We start from the raw sequence: 26000 nt of genomic DNA, 5'->3' as shown, positions 1-26000 counted from the left end.
CTGTAGCTCTGTAGACGTGGATCTCTGATCGGCTTAGAATTGCTTCGATGTCGTCTTGTCTTTTGGTTCAATGTACAGACGAAAGCCCGGGAGTAAAAAGGATAGAAAACCTCAGAAATCGAACTACATTTCTGAGTTATCCAGAGATAGATTTTGAAAATGGTCGATTTGGAACATTTATAATCAATGTGTCTTCAAAAGGATAGAAACCGGACCTCAGAAATCAAACCGCATTTCCAAGTCATAAATGACGGATGATATTTTGACAATGGATGATTTCACAAGTTTACAGCATCGGTGACCTTGACATTGACCTTCAATCAGGTCTAAAGTCATACCGTTGTGCATCACTCATCGACCCCGACCTACATACCAAGTTTCATCAAGATCGGTCGAATTTTTTTTGACCGTATCACATCGACGATTTTTCCAACTTTGAAGACACGTGACTCGATAACCAGGACGAATTTCAAAAAACCGGCCTGACCAAATTTAGATATTGTTTCATATTATCAGAATCCGAAGAAATTTCGAAGATCGGATCATCAACGGCGGAGGAGATAGATTTTGAAAATGGACGATTTCGCAACTTCGGAGTGACCTTGACGTTGATCTTGACCTTCAATCGGGTCAAAGGTCATACCGTCGTGCATCACTCATCGACATCTTCCTACATACCAAATATCAAGAAAATCGGAAGAAAAAAATGGGGACGTACGTACGTACGGACATCGAGACTGGTTTCATTTGGTCATCTCTAATGAGATGACCTAAAAACGGCAAAATAAATAAACAAACAAACAAACAAATGAATAAATAAATAAATGGGGGAAAACCCCATTTGCCTCCAAAAATAAATAAATCTCATTCTGCCTGTTATTTCTTTCATTAATTCATTATTTTTCCATTGCATTCTCAATGCATACATATTGAACTAACTTGCTTCTTCCTGTAAAAGCTTCTAGAAACATTATAAAATGCTTAATTTGCCGTATCAATCCCCCAGGAACACCGAACATGATTTTCTTCGTCATCATGAGCTCTTCCTCTTCTTCACACAGTTTCTTTCTCAAAACTGCCGAACTCGCAAACGCTCGGTCCATCAACGATCCCTCTGTACTTGGAGCACGACCTTCCTCCATGCATTCAACAACACCTCATTTCACTCCTCTCAAGATGACTGTCTTCGTGGATCTGAATTGGGGATCATGAAAGGCCCAGTCAACTCGGGTTGCTGACTCGTGACCACAAAACTCCCCTCAATGTCATTACTGGCCCCGTTGTTGTCACTTTCACGCCCAAATCCTCCCACCCCTAACCCTGCGTCTCGCAACTCAAAACCCCTCCACCTCATTCCCTCCTCTTTGCAGCACCCTCCCAGCTTTGCCATATTCCTGACCAACCCACCTTCCACCCTCAACCCCGTCCCCTTCTGGCTTCCACCAATCGCCCATCCCCCATGCTCACCACCTCATCTTACCGAGCCCACCCCATCTCAGCTTACCCCCCTCATATTACCCCTCCTGGTCTCCCCCGCCGCCCCATCTTCCTCCCTCGTCCCACCCCTCTCGGTTCTCCCCCACCACGCCCCCTCGCAACTTCGCCACCCCTTCTCTAAAGTTCTCTCATCCCTTTTACAAGTTCCCCCAACCCCTCCTGCCTCCACATTTCTCAACCCAACCAACAGCACCTCCTCCCCTGCCACAAACTGTCGATCTCTAACATCTGAGGCCTCCGCTACAATCTGACAAATCTATCAATCCAGGCCACTGCTGACAAACTGGACATTATCTGCCTAACAGAATCCTTCCTGGCACAGAATGTCCCCGACTCATTTGTGTCTCTCCCTGGCTATTGTCTCTTCCAGTTTGACAGGCCTGAACCACACATCCGGGTGGCTTATTTTTTTTTTTTGATTGTATACAGTCAAAGCTCATGGTGGAGCAAGAATAAGAAAAAAAAAAACAAGAGCAACAGCAGTAAAACGGCAGAAAGAGAGGGCAGAACACAAACAGCACGGATGGGGGCAGAATAGACAGACGGACAGACAAGGGATGCGGGTAAGAATGAGGGATAGGAAGGACACAGGGGGTCGACAAGATGGACACAAAAGGAAACTCTCAGGAAGGAAAAAAATGGAAATTTGGAAAGAGGTGGACTTGGAAATGGAGGTATGGGGTTTATGGGGTAGAAAAGATCATGGCTTTGGATGGGGGGGGGGGTGATCTGAAATGGTGGTGAACAGCACTCTTCAAGACTTGGAGGAAATAATTATGTTGAAGAGAATGTGGAAGTTGGTTCCATGGGAGGGGGGGGGAAGGAACAAATGAGTGAAGGTGAATAATGATTCTGGATTTTGGGAATTTCACCAGAAGAGGGTTGCTGGTGCCTCACATTTGGTCCCGGTAAAATAATTTTTTAAAAAAGGATATAAAATCGAGGCTCATTGAAAAGTGAGGAAACGGGGGGGGGGGGGGAGCAAACTTCTGAACATATGGCAGTCGGTGGATAACGAGCAAGGGATTGAGAGAGCAGGGAAGAAATCTGCATGTAAGAGGGTTTAGGGATTTAGGGGAAATGGAGGGTAGACAAGATCATATATGTGGATGAAGCATGACATGAGATTGGGGTGTATGGTTGAGATAAAGCCTTGAGAGATTGATGGTACAGAAGAGAGGGATGAACAGTCTCAGGAAGGTGGTTCAACAAACAAGAGAAAAGATGAACAAAAGAGTTGAGGTGTAGAAATAAGCCTGGGAGTTTAACCAGGATGGGGTTACTGGAATGATGTGCGCATCCTTGAGTTCCTGAGAAGTATTGAAGTGCTGAGAAAACAGGTAACCAGACCATAGGAGAGGTAGTAACATAATTACAGAAATATACAAAAAGAGGTTACTTTGTGATGCAAGAGCAAAAGGAATGGTACTTCAGCCTCATTGTGGGAAATACCAGGAATGTTGAGAGGTTTAGATTCCACACATTCCAAGAAAGACAGATGTAATGCTGCGGCACCAGACCACAGGGGAGATAAGTACTCTTGGACCCCACTATTCGCTGATTCACCATTCATAAACCCAATGTATTTGCGGGCCATAAAGTGTGACCTGCTTCGACATTCACGCTTCGCGTATTGACAGTTTGCATTTTTTTCACACTTCAGGAGTGATCTCCGGTATCCACCTGGGAAATTGGAAATCAGCCAACATCACAGCATTATATTGAAAAGGTGCAACAACAGCCCAATTAGCTTACTGCACTTCCAATCATCAGCAAGGTAGTGGAATCCATCATTGCAGTTGACATAAAATCATTCCTTTTCTCCCACATTCTCATCTCAGATCATCAATTCGGATTCAGACCTGGTAACTCAACCTTGAACATGCTGCTTTGACTCTCCCAACAATGGTGGAGGCCCTCAATATCAGACATGAGATCAGGGCCATCTCTCTGGATGTATCTCAAGCTTTTTATGCAGTCTGGCATCCTATCCTGTCTTGCTCTCAAAACTCTCTGCCTCTGACATCCAAGGCCAACTCCACACACGTGGCTTACTGACTTCCTCCACTCTCGTAATCAACGTGTGGCTCTCAAAGGAACCCTTTCATCTCCTCTCCCTGTCAAGGCTGGAGTACCCAAAGGCAGTGTTCCAGCCCCCATATTATTCCTAATATTCATCAATTATTTCAGTGACTCTGGAAAATCCTCTATCTCTTTGCTGATGACTCCACTCTCTGCCATGACATCTCTCATCCTTCTGATAGTCAGGTAACAACCTCCTCTCACTCCTCAGACCTTGCCAAAATCACAAACTGCCCAAACCCAATTTTGCTTTTGTATCCATGTTGTCCACCCTTCGTGTTTTCCCTTACCCCTCATCATTACCTGCATTTCTTGTTTGTCCGTCTCAGACTACTTTCTCCCTCCACCTTGCTGTTGTTGTTTCCCATTTCTCCTGCTGTTCCTTTTTTGTACACCTTGTCGAGTTCGTATGAGAGCTAACACACAACACACAGCAAGGGGGCATGAGACAAGAGGGGCGGGAGTGGGAAGGACAAAACAGTGGGGAACAGAGACATCAGGAGATCTGTGGAAGGGAGAGGGATGGGGCAGGAAACATGGGGAATACAACACATGGGGAAACATGGGGACACTATAGGGACTTTCAGGAAGTAAAGCAGGGAATTTGAAGGAGGTGGGTTTGGGGTGGATTAACGGGGGTAGAAAAGATCGAGGATTTGGATGGGGGATGATAAGAGGTGGTGGTGAGCAGCTGTTTTGAAGGCCTGGAGGGAAGAATGGGATTGAACAGAGTGAGGAAGTTTATTCCAAAGGCAGGAAAAAAGAGGAATGAAAGAGTGAAGGTGAGCAGTAATTCGTGATTTTGGTAGTTTTTCCAGAAGGGGGTTGTTGGCGGACCTTGAGCACCCTGCAGAAATATTGTGGGGACAAATCGCAGAGAGAGCAGGGGGGGTGAGACCAGAGAGGAGACGGTAGACGAGAGAAAGACCACCGACCAGCCTGCGGTGAGAGAGTGAGAGACCCAAAGGCTCAGCCTCATCGCGGGAGATGCCAATGATCCGAAATGCCTTGGTTTCCACAGCGTGAAGCCGAGAAAGGTGGGAGGCAGGAGCACCAGCTCAGAGGGGAGAGCAGTACTCCATCAGGCTGCGGACGAAAGCTTTGTAAGTGGTCAGGAGCTCAGGTGGGCCGAGGAAGGACTTTACACGACGGAGAATTCCCAGTCGGCGACTGGCTCTGGAGGCCAGGTTGGAAATGTGGCTTTCCCAGGAAGGATCATGGCAGAAAGTGAGACCCAGAAGCTTGAAAGAAAGGACTTCTTCCAGAGGATTGTTGAGAAAGTCGATTGGGGGGGGGGAGGTGGTTCAAAACGGTCCTTTTGGAGAGACAAAGTGAGATTTGTCTGGATTGAAAGACATGTTCCACGTGTTGGAACAGACCAGGACTCTTTGGTATGTTGGGTCCTGATTTATTCTGTGAAATCACTCTTCCATGAGCCGAGACCATGTATTTTAGTTCAGGTCCAGATTGAGATCTGGCCGCTTCAGTGGGAAACAAAACGTAAACTTCACCTGTCTGTTTATCTTTATGTTTGTCTGTGGGCAAGATATCGCAAAAAAGTTGTGGACGGATTCTGGCAAAATTTGATGGCTAGGTTAGGTACGTGATAAGGACAAATGCATTAGATTTTGGTGAAGATCCCAACAATAGGATTTTTAAAGTGATTCTTCACAATTCAGAGATGCGGCCAAAAATGATACACAGCACAGTATTTCAAAACGTTGTGGACGAGTGATGACAAAACTAGGTGGATGAGCTGGTTAGTTGGCAAGAACAAGCCGATTCGATTTTCTTTCAGGTCCAGATCCATATCCGGCCTATCAGTGGGATACAAAACATCAAATGTTCAGCCTGGCGGAGGTTTATGCTCCACCCAGTGCTGTTCTAGTTTTTCAAGGATTGATTTGGAAAGACAGAGGATGCTCAGTCTTTGGCTGGCTTTGTAGGCAAGGTTGAAACATGGTCTGCACAGGCTAGGTCACAGCTGAAGGTGAAGACCCACAAGTTCAAGGGACTGAGCCTCTTCTAATGGCAGACCATCAAAACAGTAAATGGGTTCATTTCACAATCCTTCCGGAGTGACAGGGTCAGAGCGATAGATTTGACAAGATTTAAAGATGATCCATTTGTGAGAGAGGCATGAAATAATTTCGTGATCGACAGTCAGCGAAACACTGCAGCTACTGTCTGCCAGTTGGTGGTTTGGAGGGACTGGATAGCACAATGTGGAGACATCTGCAAAAAGGAATAGAGAGTTTTCCCAAGCATCAGTGAGGTTGTTTCTGCAGATGAGGTCCAAGGTTGAGTTGAAGAATGCCTTGGGGCACTGTGTTCTCCACTGGGAGAGGGGAGGAGAGAATTCCATTGATAACAATGCATTGACTGCACAAGTTGAGGAAGTCAGAAAGGCAGGTATGAAGATGACCTTGTCTGCCACAGGCAGGAAGCTTGGAAAGCAGTCTTTGATGCCACACTTTCAAATACGATTTATGTGAAAGGAAATAAAACAGTTCCAGTGATTTTGTCCCAAGCTATTGTGGATGTGTCGGAGTGTCTGGGCTGTCTTCATCACTGCTTTGTTTCAAATCACTCAGACATGCTGTGATGCGAGTAACTTTCACTGCAATGTCGCATAATTGCTCCCCAGGAATTTTAAACAAAACAATGAGAAAAGCAACAGCAAGAGAAATGCAACATCACAGGTGGCATTTGTCATCACTCCATTTAAAATATTTTATTGCAGAGCATTACAAAAAAGTTTGAAAAGAGAGTTGCTGTTTGAACTGAAGACAAAATAAAAATAAAGTGCAAAAGATACTTTTCAAATATTCTGCTCTTCACTTCTCAATGCTCAATGGAAGATAGACCAATTGCCAAGGATTTGTCTTTGTTTGCAAAAGACTTTGCTGAGCTTTTTCATCACATCACTGAAATTTTCATTCAAACATTTTGACAGTATTGTTGGACCCCACTATTTGCGGGGGATACGTTCCTGAAAAATGCCGCGAATGTCAGGGCATTGTTTGTTCGTTTTTGTTGTTGTCGTTTTTAAACATGGTCTTGGCTCGTGGAAAAGAGATTACACAGAGGAAAAAAAAAAATCAGGACACAACATAACAAAGGGAACAGCAGGAGAAAGGGGAAACAACAACAGCAGGGCGGAGGGAGAAAGTAGATGGAGACGGCCAAACAAGGGATTCAGGTAACGATTATGGGTAAGGGAGTATGCAAAGGGTGGACAATATGGATAAATAAGCAAAATTGTGTTTGACCAGTTTGTGATTTCGTCAAGGTCTGAGAAGACGGAAGAGGCTGCCGTCCGTCTGTCCGTCAGAAGGATGAGAGATGTCACGGCAGTGAGTGGAGTCATCAGCAAAGAGATAAGAAGGATTTTCCATAGTCAGTGAGATCATTGATAAAGATTAGGAATAATAAGGGGCCGAGAACACTGCATTGAGGTACTGCAGCTCTGACAGGGAGAGGATATGAAAGGGTTCTGTTGAGAACCACACGTAGTCTACAAGAGTGGAGGAAGACAGCAATCCAAGAGTGGAGTTCCATTTTTCCACCTTTTTAACGTCATGCTGTGATGTTGGCTGATTTCCAATTTCCCAGGTGGATATAGGAGACCAGCCCTGAAGTGCAATCAATGAAATAAACAAGTAACTGCTGAAAAAAAAATCAAATGCTTAATGTTTCATATATTTTGTGATTTTGGTAATGGATTAAATCCATGTAACATGTATTATTAAATTGTTTTCATACTTGTTTCAGTTGGTTTGGGGGATGGTGTGGATATGTATCGCTTTTCGAATGGTTCTGTCCACCGTCCATTATACCACAAAATAAATATATAGCATACCACTATATAAATATTGATGCTGTCATCCCGCAGCATGTTTATCTCAAGGGCAAAAAGATACACGAAAGGAACGCTGTTGACTCACCTTCCCTTCTTAAACTGCAAAACATGTCCCCTCCTGCATCCAAAATAATCCCAGTTCCGATTTGCCTCTCCTCACACAACCTTTCATCATCCACATTAATAGTAGGAATAAAAGCACAACATTTCTGATTTGATTTGAAACATGCAACTTACTTTTGCTTTCTCGGTGAATGTGAAAACAAGTGAGAGATTGAATATCAGCAAAAGGCGCAGAGATAAATGAGTTCCAAGCTAATCAGTCTCAGAGGGTGAAACAGCCATCCTTGGAAGTTTGCGTGTCGTTGCGATTGGTGGAAGAAGACACGAGGAGGGCTTGCTCATGATATTATTTTGTCAATGTTGCTTAATCAACGGAACATTGATCAAATTATGTTAAACGCCGTGGGAGGCAATGACAAACTGCCATTTGAGGCATGAACCCTTCATGATAACAAAAACAGCTTTTTTCTCAGTCGCATCATCATTTTCTTCGGGAGGGACAGGATGGGAGGAACAGGGCTGGTGAGCTGTGCCAGAGAACACATCTTCACTAGAATGGTGACCGTGAAACCAGGTGCCACACCATGAACGTCGAGTCTAATCAGGCGAATTTCTGCAAGGATACTCACCCACAGGGGATACCCTTGACATACTTGCAGATTCCTTAGTCACCCATGACACCGTTTAGGAGTGGTGCATTTTTAATTGTAACCAAATCGTGTGATGATAAAGTGAAAATGGAGCTTCCAGCTTTAGTTAAAGTCTATGAAAGACACAAACACCGACTGCCACACTGTTGCATGCAGTATCATAACAAGAGTTCCATTACAAGGAATCTCACCAGGAGAAGGCCATAAGGCCCATCAAAGCCTGTGCTGAAGTTGCCCACCCATGGTTGTTTGTACGTGCTCTACCCTTTTAAAAATGCCAAGCATCGAACAAGGAGGAGCACTTACCATTTTAAAAGTCCAATTTCCCAGAAAATGTCTGTTCTTCTACTTCTGCCCCAATCAGTAATTTGACCACATGCTGGTTAAAGCAGTCATCTCTGGCTGTTATTAAAGAACCACCTTAGTGCCGAAGAGTCTGGCATTTCACTCAGGCCAACTGTCAGGGTCTTCAAGCAGCCATCAAACTTCTAGACTGGTCTCTCCTTTCCACTTTCACAGACATCAACTCATTCTAGGAATATTTTTCAAAAAAAAAATCTCTTTCTCTCTCTTTCTCTCTCTCTCTCTCGTCTTCAGTTGAACCACAGACAACGTGTGCTACCCATTAAACTCTCACTATGTCTCTATGAAAGGACAGTCTGGACCCTCCTCCCCAACCCCTGTCTACTTTCTCAGCAATCGTCTTGAGGAAGTCCTTTCATTCAAACTTTTGGGCCTCACTATCTGCCATGACCTTTCCTGGGAAAGCCACATCTCCAAGCTGGCCTCCAAAGCCAGTTGCCGACTGGGCATCCCACATCGTGCAAAGTCCTTCCTTGGCACACTTGAGCTTCCACCCACTTTAAAGCTTTTATCCACAGTCTGCTGGAGTACTGCTCTCCCCTCTGGGGTGGTGCTCCTGCCTCACACCTTGGTCGACTTAATACTGTGGAAATAAAGGCTTTTAGGATCATTGTTATCCTCCACGATGAAGATGAAGCTGAGTCTCTCTGTCTCTGCCGTCTTACTCTCCCTCTCCCTCTTTGACAGGTCAATGGTCTTTCTGTCTTCTGCAGTCTCATCCCAGGCCTTGCCCCCCCCACCCCGTTCTTTCCATGATCAGTCCCCCGTATATTTCCTGAGGGTGCTCGAGGTCCACCAAAAACTCCCTTCTGGTGAAACTGCCAAAGTCAAGAATCTCTGTTCACCTTCACTCTTTCATTCCCCTTTTTTCTCCACCTCTGGAACAAACTCCCACACTATCTCCAATACCACTCCTCCCTCTCGTCTTCAAAACAGTGGTGCACCACCATCTCATGTCTTCCCCCATCCAAAATTTTGATCTTTTCTACTTCAATTAATCCATCCGAAACCCACCTCCTGAAAATTGCATTTTCACCTCCTGAAAGTCCCTGTGGTACCATCTTGTTCACCCCGTGTACCCCACAGCATCCCTCTCCCTTCCACTGATCTCCGATTGTCTCTATTCCCCACAATTTTGTGTTTCCCTCTCACACCCCTCTTGTCTCCTGCCTTGTTATATGTTTATGTGTGTTAGTTCTTACAAGAGCCTCCACATCAGGTCAGGTCAGGTATGGAAGCATGAGCCGGAGCAGCATGTCGCTGCATCCACTTTCCGCCGGAACTTCAGGGGCCTCCGTCTGGCCATCCCCCAGGCTGACGCCTGGCCCATACCCATCTCCTTGAGATGCCGATCAACCTGCTGCAAGTACGAGGCACGTATTCGGCTCGTTGGCCTCCTCCACTCATGAGGTTCTTCGATGAGAGAATATGGTGAGCAGGATCTCAGGAAAATAAGCCCCATGTCCATACAGCTACAGCTAATGCTCATGGACAATCCATTCCATCCATTGGAACCATACACTGTACAGAGCATCAGTGCTGCCGACGCAGTTTCCTTGGCTATTGGGCACAATCCTGGACAGGTCGCCACTCCAACGCAGGATACTCATGGACTATACAGGTAACAAATTTCATCTGGGTCTTAGCAACCACATGTTGGGCAGAAAGTCTGAACAGCGATAACCAAGGATTCTCCAAAGAAAACATGGCACCAAAAAGAATTCAGTCTCCGTCTCAGATCCCTGGTCACAGTTCAAGTCTCACATACGTTGAGCAAGACTGGAAGCACCAAGGACCTCCTGAAGACTCGGACTTTCGTCCTCCTGCACAGGTACCGACAGCGCCGAACCCCATGATCCAGTGAATCCATGACTCCCCTCAGGCCCGATCCAGACGTCTATTGACCTCTGGCTCACAGCCAGCAGAGACGTGAATTTCACTGCCAAGGTAAGTGAATCTCTCCGTGACCTCAACATCTTCACAACAAACAAGTGCAGACAAGATAGCAGCATCCAAGATGTCACTTAATGTCTGGATCTTAGTTTTGACCCTGGAAACCCGTAATCCCAGCGGCTCAGTCTCTCATTCAGCACCTCGAGGGCCCCCAAAAGGATGTCCAGAGTCTCTGCAAAGATGACTGCATCATCTGCGAAATCAACGTCAGAGATCTTGACATTGCCAAACGATGCACGGCAGCTTGATCTCTCTGACATCCTCCCCAGAATCCAGACCAGACAAGCGCTGAAAAGTGTGGGGGCCAGTACACACCCATCAAACTCCAGTACCAACTGCAAATAAGTCAGAGATGGCATCACCACATCTTACAGCAATCTCAGTACCAGAGTATAGTTCAGACATCAGATTGATCAGTTTTGGTGGCACCCCACGAAGACCAAGAATCCTCCCAAGGGCATCCCGATTCACTGAATCGAACGCTTTGCAGAGATCAACACAGACTTCAAGCAGCCCCTGCCGAAACGCTCGTCTATATTCAGTGAGGACTCGAAAGCCAAATGTCCGGTCAATCGTCGACCTCTTTGATGTAAAGACCGACTGCTCTGGGCGTTGGTGCTCAAGCAGATGGTGGCGAACCCCATCAATAATTATCTGAGCAAAGACGTTCCCCGGCACTGAGAGCAGCGTCACCCCTCGGTAGTTGTTGCAGTCTTGGCGATCATTCTTTCCTTTCCAGAGAGGGACAACAAGGCCCCTCTTCGAGTCGGTTGGGATGATGCTTGTATTCCAAGGAGGGCACAGATCTGCGTGCAACGACACGAGTCCAACATTTCCACCAGCCTTTAGACTTCAGCATGGATGCCATAAATCCCAGGAGCTTTACGCCATTTCAACCGGTTCACCTCAGCCTGAGTTTCCACAAACGAACGTGGATCACAGTTGAATGGAGGGTCAGCAATAAGGATAGTAACACCCCTGACATCCATCTCAACAGCTGGTGGATCAGCCTGGTACATCGGCTCAAAGTAACCGGCCCAGCAGGTTTTCACTTCGGAGTCCTCTGTCAAGAGCCCACCACCCTCTGCTCAAACTGCAGTATCCCATGGGACAGGGTTGGAGGAATGCAATGCGCGAATATCCCTGCAAGCAGGACGGGAATCACTTGACCACAGGTGATGCTCTCCCCCTCCCAGATTCCTCGCATATTGGTCTCCTTGTCCAACCACAGCGCACGTACAGTTTGAGAGACAAAATTCTTCTTCGCCCGACGGTGAGTTCCACAACATCCACCGGCAACATCAAGGATGGTGGTCTTGAAGGCACTCCACACTCTTCAGGATTCCTCAAAGCATTCAGACCCCCCAAATCCCCACTCAGCCTGTTCACAAACTCCTCAGCTACCCTCTCATCCTCGAGGTTGCCAACATCCAGCCGAGGCTGGGATGGTATCATTCTCCTGGATTTAAGCTGAAACTTCAGAGTTGCTCCCATAAGCCTGTGGTCAGTATTGAGGAAATGAGCACTCCGGTAGACCCTGCATTTCTGGATAATCCTCCAGCGACCGTCAATGAGCACGTGGTCAATCTCTTTTGCCACACCGCCAGCGTTGGAATACCAAATCCAGTGATGAGCCTCTGGGCGCTGAAACCATGAAGCAGCCACCCCAAGTCCATGACTTCATGCAAAGTCAAGAAACTGAGTGTTATTCTGGTTCACAGTTCCAGAACCATGGGGACCAACACATGTCTCATAACCATCCCTATCAGTTCCAGTCGATGCATTGAAATCCCCCAAGACTAGAAGGGTATCTCGCCTGGGGCACTGATCAACCACAGACTCGAGCATGGCATAGAATGCATCCTTCACAGTGAGATCACTCCCCTCAGTCGGAGCATATACAGAGACCAGGGAAATGACACCCAAGGAGTGACGAATCCTTCGTCTCAATACGCTCGTTGACCGGTGTTACCTCAATTATCAGTGGAATCAGCTTATTGGACACAGCTACAGCAACTCCTTGGGCATGGTAATCATCAGAGCGACCAGACCAACAGGAGGTGTAAACACCCGCCATGATCTTGCCACTATCCGGTCTCCGAACCTCAGAGAGTGCTGCAAGCCTGGTGTTGGCTGAGTGGTTAGGGTGGCGGCTTGGGATCCTTGGGTTCTGAGTTCAAGCCCCGTTGGCCGCTGAATTAAAATACACCAGGAGGTTGACTCAGCCTGTCATCCTTCCAAGGTCGGCAAAATGAGCACCAGTGTACTGGTAAGGGGGACACTGCATCAGCGGCATAGCCGCGTCCCAACCAATGATACAACCAGCAGCCACAGGCTGCACTCGATAGAGAGGGAGAGAGCTGCATGGTAAAAACGAAAATCGAACAAACAAGCAGTCATAGACTGGTACTTACGAAATCGTCAACTTGACCTCTGACCTTGTCTAAAAAAGCAGTCTCGAGAGAAGGTAGCGACGCAAACCAGAAGTTTCTACGATGATTCTGTACCAAACAATCAAAAATCGAATGTTTGACCTCACTGTGACCTTGACCTTTGACCGATTTTGACCAAAATCTAATCAGCACCAGCCATCACCCTCCTGAATCACGTGGTGTAATTTGACATTGGTAGCTTCTTCCGTTCTCGAGTTATCGTGCCTACAAACACACAAACACACAAACAAACACAAACAAACACAAACAAACACAAACAGAGGACGGAAGTCATCAATATACTTACGAAATCTTTAGATTTCGTAAAGTAACAAACAAAAAAAAGTCGTTGGTACCACTCGGCCGGGTTCAAATTGTTGACCATCCAGACTCAGAGCAGATGCTCTTCCCAGTACATCACCAGATCTATTGCATTGGACAGCCTGCGTTGGCTTTCAAACATTTGGCAATTTCAGCTCACCAAAAGAAAGTGGAATCGATCCACGTCTGCATTTCCCTCCCCATGCAGTCTAAGATTGGGGCTGTCAGACACTCGGTGAACACCGTTTATTAGAATGGCTTCACAAAGTTTAAATTCAGCTTTTTCTGACTGTAATTCTGTGAAAAAGCTTTCTTTCATCTTTCAGATTTAACCTCACATCAGATTGTGCATCAAATAATGACAGGCTTTTATTATTTGTTGACACATTCTGTGACTGCTGCATGTTGGTCTGTCTGCTGACACATGTTGCCAATTGTGTTAACTCGATTCCATGCTGCCAATGACCAAGGAAACAACCATTAGTTTTGGCCATGGAAGTGTGGGAGAGGCTATTGACACAGTCTGTGTTAGTGAATGCGTGAGTCTGCACACAGATCTACTTCAATATTGACGGTTCATTCTGGGATGCATTTTAACCTACAGGCAGTGGACAAAAAAAACATGGAAACACCTGAGTAAATGAGAGACACGAAGCAACATCTTCCTCATAGGTGTGGCCCATGTGTTAATGAGGCAAATCACATCCCAGCATGCTTCGGGTCATGTATAAAAATGCTGCACAGGCATGGTTGCCAAAATTATGGCGAGCATGACTGCAAGAGGAACCCCCCCCCCCAAAATGCCCCCATCCAAAGAGCTCCTGTGGTCGCACAATGCTTTGATGAGCATGACATTGATGTCATCCATGTGTCATGGCCTTCTCAGTCACGAGATCTAAACCCAATCGAGCATTTATGGTATATTCTGGAATGACACCTGAGACAGTGTTTTCCAACTCCATCAAACAGGTGCGAGTTGATTGACTTTCTCGTGGAAGAATGGTGCCGCATCCCTCTCGCAGAATTCCACATGCTGGACTCTATGCCACAGCACATACAGGCCGTATGTGGTGGCGCAACGTCCGATAGGTGACTTTACATTGGTGTTTCCATTTTTTGTCCACAACCTGTATATACCTAAGAGAGGCTCTGCATTTTCACATGCACAGACAGCCCTGCTTGCTTTAGAATGGATCCTATGGGTTTTGATTCCAGCAAAGTAGCTCACAGCATGACAGTCAAATCCCATTCAGACAAATGAATAGATTGTGTCAACCATTTGGCCCAATGAATAGTCATCTTAAATGAATGGTGAAGAAGTGTGGTTTTGTTTTTTCTTCAATATAATGTATATTAAAATGCAACTTGGTATGGTAAATACTGTACTATGCATCAAAATAGAGAAAACACCAACTTACTTGTTTATAATGATGAATATTTGTTGAAAAATGCATGAGAAAGTGAATGTAAAATTTCTGGTAAGGAGGTACATTATCTTCAAAACAGCAGAAACCATGGCCCAACCTCAAAGTTACGGTGAAAAGAAAGTACATAATTCAAACAAAGTAAAGGGTTTCATGTGACAATTGTGAAATGCGAAAATGACATATTACGATCAACGATAATATAGATTACGTACTGACCTTGACGACACAAATGACAGAGGTTGGTGACGTGGTTGATGACAAGCGAATGAAGAAGAAACATCGTCGATGCACACAAAAAACTGGACTCAAAGCCGAGATCTCACCACGCAGTGCAATGCGAGCTTTGCGAAACGGGGAGCTGCAAGGAGCAAACAAATCTGCAATAAAGCTGCGGACCTTTAAATCAGACAATGGAATTTCATTTTAAAACTACAAATCGATTTCAAAACAAACTTTAAAAGGAAATGTTCACTCTTTAATATAATAACCATTCCTTTCATGCCGCGAGGCACATTGGGATGCCGAAGCAGTTTAATTTGGCAAAGGAGTACAGTCCTGGATGGGTCACCACTCCGACGCAGGATTCTAAAATGGCTGATTACACCAGGAAGCCGGTACTCATTTTGCCGACCTCCGAAGGATGACAGGCTGAATCAACCCATCTGGTGTTATTTCAATGGAACGACAGGAGCTCAAACTCAAGACCCGGATATCTGAAGCCAGCTCCCTTAACCGTGAAGCCAATACCAGGATTACTCTTCAATATAGTCGGACATTAAATACCATCCATGGTGTTATTTCGTCGCTTTTTACATTTCATCCTTTTCCTGGTCTCTTTTTAACTTAGCTGGTGACAACATTCACAGGAGTACAATGGCGATGAAAATGCATTTTCAGGCTTCGTAGTTTTTTTCTCAAGTTTTAAATAAAGAAACATAGGAATATACAGGGTGCATCAATAAAAGGTTAACCGCTTCAAATGACCTTTGTACTTTTAGTCATTACCTAAATTATTGTTTGTTTTGCAGGAGTGAAGAAGTGATCTTTGGAGAAGTCATTCAAGCTTAACCAAATTATTCTACGGGGAAAAGATGACGTTTTCTACGGAGCAAAGAGTAAACATTGACAAGTGGTATTTTGACACCAAATCAAGTGCTTCCATTCAGACTAGGTTCTGTACTGATTATGGAGTGCATCCCAGAAACAAGCCAAAGCAAGCCAGCCATTTGGAAACTTGTGAAAAAGTTCAAAAGTGAAAGGACGATTCGCAACATTAACAAGGGAAGGTCCGGTCGCCCAAGAAGTGTACGGTGTGAAGGAAACATGGAACGAGTTCGTGAGTCAGTCATGCAAAGTCCGAAGGAATCACATCGACAAAGATCGGCTGAACTGGGTCTCACTCCCAGCAGTATCAGAAGAATAATGAAACACAAGATTTACACGTCTTTCCTTATGTAGACAGTTACACAACGTCAGTACAATTTAAAACATTTCGTGAACAAACAGATCTAAATGTGCGCACACAGGAGATTCTGGACAGACACACTCACTCCAGATCTCTCAATATAATTGGAGAATCTCAGTCGTTATATAGTTTTCAGTAAGACACAGTTTTTATCATTTTCTGACGCTGACGCCAGTTCACCCGGTCTTGACAATTTCCAGGTGAACCTTATCTTCAGTCTTCTTTGACAGCTCCTGCTTAAATGGCTGGAACACATATTCAAACGCAGACATATGAATCGGACAGAATGCTAGAATGACGTCAAACGTCAACCCTAATGGCCATTAAAACAAGTTTCCATCTTATGTAGGTTAAAAGTCAGTGTGCTTCTCCAAAAACTGGGAAGATATATTATCTTGAAGTGACCAGAGCTTAGTGGACAAATCTGGACATTTTCTTAAATCCACATTCCAACTTGTTTGTGTCGTTTATAAAAAAAAATTCTCAAGATAGTTTTACGTGACAAGGAAATTCTTCTTTATATTCAACGTACTGGCAAAGTTCAACCTGTTTACACATTTAATATACTGGTGATCTTTCCGTACAGAGGAGAAATATAATTATGTTAATTCCAAATGGATACATACTTAAAACCTCGTATCATATTTGAGTGCATTTATTTCAGGATTAAAATGTTTTATTTTAATATCAAGTTTTAATCATCATCAATTTATTTATTTTATCACCCCCAAACCCATCATGGATAAAATGTATCTACACTTATCACAACACAACAGCCCATAAATTTACCGATGCCGATAAAGCAGCATGAGTCGCTGTGTGTGAGATGCTGCAGCAGAGGATGGAGGCAAACTCAAACTGGATTCACAATGTATGGTTTAGTGATGACGCACACTTTCACATCAATGGTGCTGTCAATTCACACAACAACATTTTCTGGGAAAGTCAACATCCAGATGAGGTTGAAGAGAAGTCGCTTAAGGGTCTAAAAGTCACTACTTTTGTGGCTGTCAGCTACAGAGGTGTGTTTCGGCCATATTGGTTTGAAGACAAAAATGGAACAACGGTTTGCATCAATCAACAACGATACCGGTTGATTGTCAATGCATTTTATGAAGACTTGAAGCAATCGATGAGCACTGCAGCCCTCCAGCGACCGTGCTTCATGCAAGATGGTGCTACCTTGCATACAGCCAACGAAACAATTGCCTTTCTGTGTCAAAAATTCGGACGAGTTCACAGTTTGCATATGGAAAATGAATCGTCTCCACACAGTCCCGACCTCAATCCGCTGGATTTTTTTCCTCTGGGGAGCTTGGAAGGCCAAAATCTACAAGGAACACCCCATTTCTGAACCTGATCTGAAGGCAGCAGTTGAGGCTTATGTGCAGATAGTAACCATTAAAACTTGCAGAAACGTCACCGAAAACATCGCAATTCGTATGAATGCATGTTGTGTGCGTGGGGGTGCTCACATCGATCACCTCAACTATAAGGACATAAACGCATAAAGAGTTTCATTTCTCCATGATTTCGTTCTCATTTCCCGAATTAATTTTTTGTTTTATTTCTCAATGTTTTGGTTGATAAAGTTTTGAAGTGGTTCACCATTTATTGACACACCCTGTATATATTTATATAACTCTTTTTCCAACTATATAATGAAACAATACTTCTGAAAACTTTGTACGTAATAAATTGAATCTGTGGATTAATGGTGGATTCTAATACTGATTCAAAACGTTTGGTTTTTGAGGAATTATTACATTGGGAAGTGAAGTGTTTCGATGCTTTCCCCTGGGCACGATCCTCTCCCCCTCCACCCATTCAAGTCAAGGCAGAAGTAAGTCACTCCACACCCTCTACCACACCTCACCCCAACCTCCCTCCTCTCCCCTGTACCCTCTCAAGTCAATCCTCTCAAGTTAATCCAGTCAAGGCAGAAGTAAGTCACTCCACACCCTCTACCACACTTCACCACACCACCATCCCGTCGAATCGCCCCGGATCCCTCCTCTTGCCAAGTCTTATTATTATTTCTGGTTAGAGAAATAAACATTATTAACTCAGTGAAAAACGACTCGTGCCACCTTCCTCGTCCCGTTTGCTGTAGAGCGATTAAAACCGCCATCTTTGGGTTATAAAAAATAAACCGCCTCCATCGTTTCGGATCATTCTACGTTGGCGGGACTGTTCAAGTCCCGTGGACGTCACTATATATATATATATATATATATATATATATATATATATATATATATATATATATATATATATATATATATATATATATATATATATATATATACATATATATATATATATATATTACAAAGAGGAAATGTGAATGGAGGAAATAACCAATAAGCTCTCACCTAATCAATTATACCCAGGTGGCTGGGATTTTAGAAATAAATCGACTCCTCCCATGCTCTTCGAACCGAAGTAGCTGCATAAAGCAATCATGAAAGTCTCCCAAGGTAAGCCCTTTGTTGTTTCAAACCCTTAAAAGAGTTCCTAAACAGCTGTAAAAACATTCACAAATCGTACATACATGAGAATCCCAATGCTGCACACACCCTCAGCTGCCGGACTGGTTTCATCGCTTGTTGGTGAATCATCAGCGATAGTGCAGACAGACACAGGCACACCACTGAGGCTCCCAAGCATGTACCACTTGTAAATATCAAGAACAATCAACATGTAAATGAAAAAACAAGTGTGTGTGTGTGTGTGTGTGTGTGTGTGTGTGTGTGTGTGTGTATATTGTTGTAGATTATCGCCCGCCGGCGTGCGGACAACCGCTTCTAGCCAATGGCGGCCGCTCTCGCCCACCAAACGGACAATCTAGTCACAGCTTTCCGGATCAAACGCTGAAATCCTGCTACGGGTGTGTTTTTAAGCACACCACAGCCGAGTCAACACTCCACACGCGCTGCAGGGTCAATCGCCGAATTGTCGATATACCTAATTCATCGCGCGGGCAGACTACCGCGAGACTGTACCACAACGGGGCCGCTTGGAAATGAGCCGCTTAAGCAGCTCGCTTCGTTTTGGGATAACGGAGGGGGTATTATCGCGAAAGCCCCGTTGGATCCGATTATATTATCCACTATTAAAAAGCCAGCTATATTCCGAACTCAATGATGGCAGTTCAATGAAGGAAAAGGACGCGACGAACGGGTTAACATTCACACAAGACAATTTATTTGCACACACAACACATATGCAGTCATGCAGTCATGTATGCAATCAGGCGAGGCAAACAAAAGCAATGCAATGTACAAGCACGCAATGAATGGGGTTAGGGACAAGACGCGAGCAAGAAAAACAACTACCACCGTTTTATTAATTACGTACACTTATACAGTTCTACCTAAGGACATGGCGCCACAACGTTCATTCAAAAGAAACAAGGAAAAACCCCAGGAAAGACGAGGGGTAAACTGGACCTCTTGGTTCTTTATTTCACGGAGCTGTGACGACCGCAGAAGCTCCGAGAGGCCGGGCTGGTTACCTTCACCTTTGTGGTGCCTCGCTGGGGCGACCCGCGACGTCCTGTCCTCACGACAGCTGGCGTGATCGCGGTTCGGCCCAGGCCTCGTCTGACGGCCTGGTGATTCGGGCGCAGCCGGCAACGCCTCAGAGGAATGAACAGGTTTTTTGCTCTCTTAGAGTTGATGCTCTCTTTAAGAGCCCGTCCGTCCCTCAGCGCCGCTCGGACTGTCCCGAAGCCCGATCACCTCGGACCATTCGGTGCTGGCTGGCGACCTCTCTCCGGCTCTCCCCACGTCCCGCACATGAACGCGCAATTCTGCGCGGCACGGCAGGCTTGGCCGCGCTCTCAGCTCCCGTCTCCTCGGCGAATCCAGACCTCCACTGCCCTCGAACCTTGCTCTTCACACCACTCCAAACCCCGACCGACTGAACTCCGAGCTTGGCGCTCTGCGCGCTTTTTTATAGGGGTCCGTGAGGCGAAGTTTGATCTCTGATCCTTCACCTCTGACCCCCCGCTGGCTCCGCCCCCTCGATCTCCTGATCCGAATTTGAGGTGAAGCTCGAAGCGAGCGGACGTGGTGGAGATCATCGATGCTGGCGCCAACACAGGAGAGCGGACGTGGTTGAAATCACTGTCGCTGGCAACGAGGAAACCCCCGCGTCTGTTTGCAGCGATCTTGCCGTGGCCGGCGCAAAGATGGCGGCATTTGCGGAGTTGAAGGGGAGGCGATGGTGTTCGTTGTTGGTTATCGGGGGAGATGTGGTTTAGGAGATCGTGGCTGTGGTTGGCGTTGTGGAGAAGGGTGGTTGTGGTTGACGTTGTGGAGAAGGTGGTTGTGTGAAGGCGGTTGTGGAGAAGGTGGTTGTTCGTTGTCTGTGGGGACGTTGGCGATTGTGGAGAAGGTGGTTGTGGTCGGTGTTGTGGAGAAAGTGGTTGTGGTGGTTGAAATGCGTTTGGTCCAAAATAACGATAGGAAAAGAAAAACGGCTACCTCAAAGATCACAGCCCTGCACACGAATAATTGCCCGTTAAACATCGGTGGGGAAATCTATCTGAACACAGACTTATCGACATAACTGATCTAAGGACCTATATGGTGCTCTGTGAATTTCCACAACCGTAACAATATATACGTGTGTGTGTGTGTGTGTGTGTGTGTGTGTGTGTGTGTGTGTGTGTGTGTGTGTATGTGTGTGTGTGTGTGTGTACTACATGCAAACATCAAAAGCAGTCAATACAAAGACCCACCCAAAAAACAAAGACCCACCCAAATCTCTCACCAATGAATTGAGTGAATAACCAATTTGCTCTCACCGAATCAATTAAACCCAGGTGGCTTGGATTATATAAATCAATTAAAGTTGCCTTCCCTTCCCTTCATGCTGCCTTCCCTTCCTCTCAGCTCCACTCAGGCTAACCCCCTCCCAAACACCTTCCACCACGATACAACTCTTTGGAGGTCAAGGAGAGGAAGGGGTGTCAAAGAATGCGCAAATTGGACAAATGAACACTTTTTAGCAATCGGAACTGGTGCTCGGATCAATTCCGCAGTTTAAAATTTGAAATTCAGCTCAGTTTAAGAGATTTTAGAGCTTATCATATTTTTGTTGTAAAACATGTGTGGAAATTAATTAAACAAGCAGTCATAGACTGGTACTTACGAAATCGTCAACTTGACCTCTGACCTTGTCTCATAAAAGCTGTCTCTCGAGAAGGTAGCGACACAAACCAGAAGTCTCTACGATGATTCTGTACCAAACCATCAAAAATTGAATGTTTTGGATGTTTGACCTCACTGTGACCTTGACCTTTGACCGATTTTGACCAAAACCTAATCAGCGCTAGCCAGCACCCTCCTGAATCACGTGGTCTAATTTGACATTGGTAGCTTCTTCCATTCTCGAGTTATCGTGCCTACAAACAAACACACACAAACAAACAAACAAAGGACGGAAGTCATCAATATACTTAAGAAATCTTTAGATTTCGTAAGTAAAAATACCCCCGAGAGGGAGTGTCGGTCATCTTTGCCAGAGGTCGAAAGTAACTCTGTGTCAGACTGGAATAGGGGCAGTTCATAAAGTACGTACGCTCTACTTCCGGGTTTCAAAACCACCCACCCCCCTCTGTGTGCAGGCGAGTGACCACCCACCCACCCCCCTCATAAATCGCTAATCGCTTGCAAAGCGGGCAGTTCCTTATGAACCGGTGTTGACAATGCAGTACCTAGCGATGTAATTTACCTTTTTATTTTAATATCACAGCACGTCATTTATGAAAATAAAAGTACAAATTGACATTCAAGACAATGTTAATGTCATAAATGAAAGTAAGTGTGCATTTTAACTTGTATTCCATTGTTTTAGTTAAGCCTGACAAAAGCTTCAAATGTAATATTTGTCTCGGAGAGTTCCGGTTCTTAATTTTTTAATACTTTTTTTTTTGTATGTACGTACTTTATGAACGGCCCATACGGGGAATCAGAACGAAGTCTGAAGGGCTATAAAATCGGAACGAGAGCAAATTTCAAAAAAATGGCTCGTGTTGTTCTCGATAATAGTCCATAGTATCTGAATCACAAATAACATTTGATCTCTCTTGATAAATGAGGGAGGAGATATGATTTGAAATCGACGATTTTCGCAACTTTGACCTCGACATTGGACGACCTTGAAAGTTATATCATTGTGCATGTCTCATCGACCTCTATCCATTCCACTATTGGTTATTTGTCTCCACTCGGTTTGATTGTGGACGGACGGACGGACGTATGTATGGACGGACGGACGGACGGACGGACAGACTTCGAGACTGGGGTTATTAGGTCATCTCTACCGAGATGATAGAGATGACCTAATAAAGGCATGGAAACTGGTGTGGCTTTTTCAATGATTGAAGGAAAACACCCTTCCCTTCTTTCCCCTCCCCTCAAGCTTACCTCCTCCCAAAGCATCCCCCCCCACCTCCCAACAGCCACCATGGATTTCTCCAGGTGGTGTTTCATATGACCCATTTGAACATGTTTTAAAGTACCCCAATTTGTTCAATCCTGTACTGATGCTGGTAGATGGGACCATCCCCACCGCCTGCTTCCCCTCAAATCCCACTACCAAATGCAAATTGAACCCCCCTCAAGTCCCACTACCAAACACGAGTTGAAAACCCCTCCACCCCTTAAGTCCCCCTCCAAACACAAATCCAAAACACACGATTCCCCCACCTCTCTCCCACTCCCCTTCAGGAGTGTATAGCAACGTGTGGTGACACATCACTCTCCCCTCTCCTTCATTATTCCACCATTCCTCATCCCCTCCTCGCTCTCCACCCCCACCCCCTTCCTAGTTCCTCCCTCCTCACCCCTAATATGTGTCTGTGTCTCTCTCTATGTGAGTGAGAGACAGAGAGAGAGAGAGAGAGAGAGAGAGAGAGAGAGAGAGAGACAGAGAGAGAAAGAGAGACCCTCCCTCTTTTCTTTCTCCCCTCTTCATATTCCCATCAGCGAAGCGATGGATTGTATTCGCTTGTGTATAATAAAACAGAGTCCACTTTCATGCCATTATTGTTTAAAAAAGAACAGTTACTAAAATCCATGTTTCCCATGGCCACTCATGACCCATTCTATTCCGACATATTTATTTTTCCCCTTCTCTCCTTTATTTTTGTCATCAATCTAATGAAATGAAGAAGAAAAAAATCATACACCTCACCTCTGAAAGCTTTTGAAAAATTAATTCTTCCTTGTCTGCTTGTCCTGCATACCTTTGTCATCAATCTACAATTGTGACCCTTGTCTATTTCTTTCTTGTGCGCACACTTTCCTCTGACTAACTTTTGGGACATCCTAAATCGTCAGCTCTTCGAGCATTAAAATTCGTCTTAAATTAATTATATTCATTTAATTTATCCTTCTTCCTCCATTTTACAGAATAATATTTGATAGGTCACATTATCCTAAATTGCAATGAGAAATGTACGTACAGTACATTTAAACGTGAGATTGATCTCCCCATTTAACATATCAACAGGGTCAGTATGATAGGAAAAGGGGTCTGAAGGACAACCACTACAAAAAAAAGCACTTTGGAATATCATGTGTACTTGGCCTGCCGGGATAGCCTTAAAGCCGTCTCGCCGAGGTTGGAATCTCGACCCATCGACGAACCGTGACTCAGGTGATTTGCATGCACGGCAATGCATCAGTGTACGTCATCCTTGAAACTAAACGAACAATCCGCCACGAGTCATTGGTGGACATGAAAGATCCCACGGTGTCTTTCATGAAAAAGAAGCGAGTCGTCACCGGCAGCCTGGAGGAAAGTACAAAGTCCTGTTTGAAATTCAGGTCGCAAGCGGTTTGGTCTTCTTAGACACTTGACACCAGAATCATTACTTCTAAACAAACAAACTCACCAGGTAGTTGGCATACCCAACACGAACAGCCATGTTCGACCACGAAAAGCAATCAATTATAGATGTCGACATGATTTCAAGCAGTACAGCTATCTTCTTGTCCTCTTTAACAAGCAGAGTACTTATTGGCACAGTCTGATTACAGACCGATTAAATTTCAATGGTAATCAGACACACTCAAGACAGTTTAAAGGTTAGTGTGCTACCAACTTTTGTATAATGTCATCTTAAATTATGTCATATGAAGCAGATGACGTTTTTATGACATCAGCGCATAACTTGTAAAAGCGAAATTAAATCAAAAAATTAAAGTGGGGCATTAATTACCTCCACCACTGAAGGTGAAGGAGGTGATGTTTTCACCACTCTCTGTCTGTTTGTTTGTCTGTGTACAGGATATCTGAAAAAGTTGTGGACGGATCCAGATGAAATCTTGTGGACAGGTTGGGTGTGTGACAAGGACGAACTGATTAGATTTTGGTGAAGATCCGGATCCGGATCCGACGACGAGAATATTTAAAGTGATTCTTCACCATCGAGAGATTGGGCGAAAAATGATATATAGCACTATATCTCAAAAGGTTGTGGACAGATTGGGACAAAACTTGGTATCGACATTGGGTGTGTGACAAGGAAGAAGCAGTTCAATTTTGGTGAAGATCCAAATCTGAATCTGGAAACGAGAATTAATTAATTTTTAATGTGATTCTTCACCATTGAGAGACAGGGCCAAAAACGATATAGTACTGTATAGCATGATTATATACCTCCGCCACCGAAGGTGAAGGAGGTTATGTTTTCACCCCTTTCTGTCTGTTTATTTGTGCACAGTTTTTCTCAAAAAGTTGCAGACGGATCCGGATGAATTTTTGTGGACAGGTTCGTGTTACAAGGACGAACTGATTCGATTTTGGTGAAGATCTGGATCCAGATCCGACTACTCGAATTTTTAAGTCATTCTTCACCATTGAGAGATACGGCCAAAAACGACATAATGTTGCGGGGCTGGGTATCGGTGGCGAGCATGACTGCTAGAGGGAGCAGAAGAGTCGACTCTACCGAACACACCGGAATTGAGGTCGTGACCCTCGGATAAGTCCGAAAGGCACGGGTCCCTTACTGGACCATGAATCGCCAACAATTCAACCGCGTGGGGTAGGGTCACTTGCCAAACTTCAATATACCTAATTACCCACGCGGCAGAGCTACCGGGAAATTCACACCCTCGACGGACCTCGAGCGGGACGAGCAGTTACCGTGCCCGAACCGTGTGTAACCCGAGCGGAGGTTACCAAGGCCTGTCGGTCCAAATGAACAATTTACTGCCTCGCTATTTCTCAATACACACCGTGCCAAGCCAATGAAAGAAACACAGAAACGAGCTGGAACATTTAACAAAAGGGATATTTATTCATAATGGGGCAGGGGAGCACGCAAGAAGGCAGAGTTAACCGAACAAAAGGAATGCAATTTACACACACGGCACTTAAACGTTTCTACTTCAAAGACGGGCCCACACACAAAAACACACCCCCCAAAAAGAAATGGTGGCCGTGGCCTTCATTGATACCCCCAGCTCAGAGGGAAGGTGAGCTGGAGGGAAGAGATTGGCTTGGACCTTCCCACTTCGTGCGGTTCTCGACGATCTGACCCGGCGGGACTCGAACCCGCAACACGATGCCGCTCCAAGCACCAGGTACGGAGGGTAGCGTCGGGCGCTGGCACGCTCCACCGGAAAAACAGGCGACGAGGCAGGCCAGCGATTCTCCTCCGGCTCGCAGGCAGGTGATTGACGGCGGGAAGACTGTCTCAGCGGGTCGCCCCCACACAATTATCCCTTTTTCTTGACAGGTGGGAGGGATCCGTCTCGTGTCATCCCCCTCCTCATTGGACAGGCGTGTCGGGCGATCCCCCGGCCGTCCGAGATTGGTCGAGGGGATGCTCATGTCTCCGCCCCTCGACCAGGAAGTCGAGCA

At 45.2% G+C, this 26000-nt stretch overlaps 1 protein-coding gene across 4 annotated transcripts in view; it reads right to left on the bottom strand.

Moving 5' to 3' along the window:
• The window catches only part of CTC1 (CST telomere replication complex component 1), a 414875-nt gene that overhangs the window by 208556 nt on the left and 180319 nt on the right, over window positions 1–26000 (bottom strand). For all 4 annotated transcript variants that reach the window (XM_085875488.1, XM_085875489.1, XM_085875491.1 and 1 more), the window contains one exon: window positions 14867–15008. In XM_085875488.1, the coding sequence (XP_085731614.1) occupies window positions 14867–15008 (142 nt within the window). The remainder of the gene's footprint in view (window positions 1–14866; window positions 15009–26000) is intronic.

Source organism: Eptatretus burgeri, chromosome 3 (genome assembly GCF_056783735.1).
Source record: "Eptatretus burgeri isolate ZD-2024b chromosome 3, Ebu_testis_v1, whole genome shotgun sequence".
NCBI lineage: Eukaryota > Metazoa > Chordata > Myxini > Myxiniformes > Myxinidae > Eptatretus > Eptatretus burgeri.
Note: the sequence above shows the minus strand (reverse complement) of the source record. Positions and strands in the feature narration are given on the sequence as shown.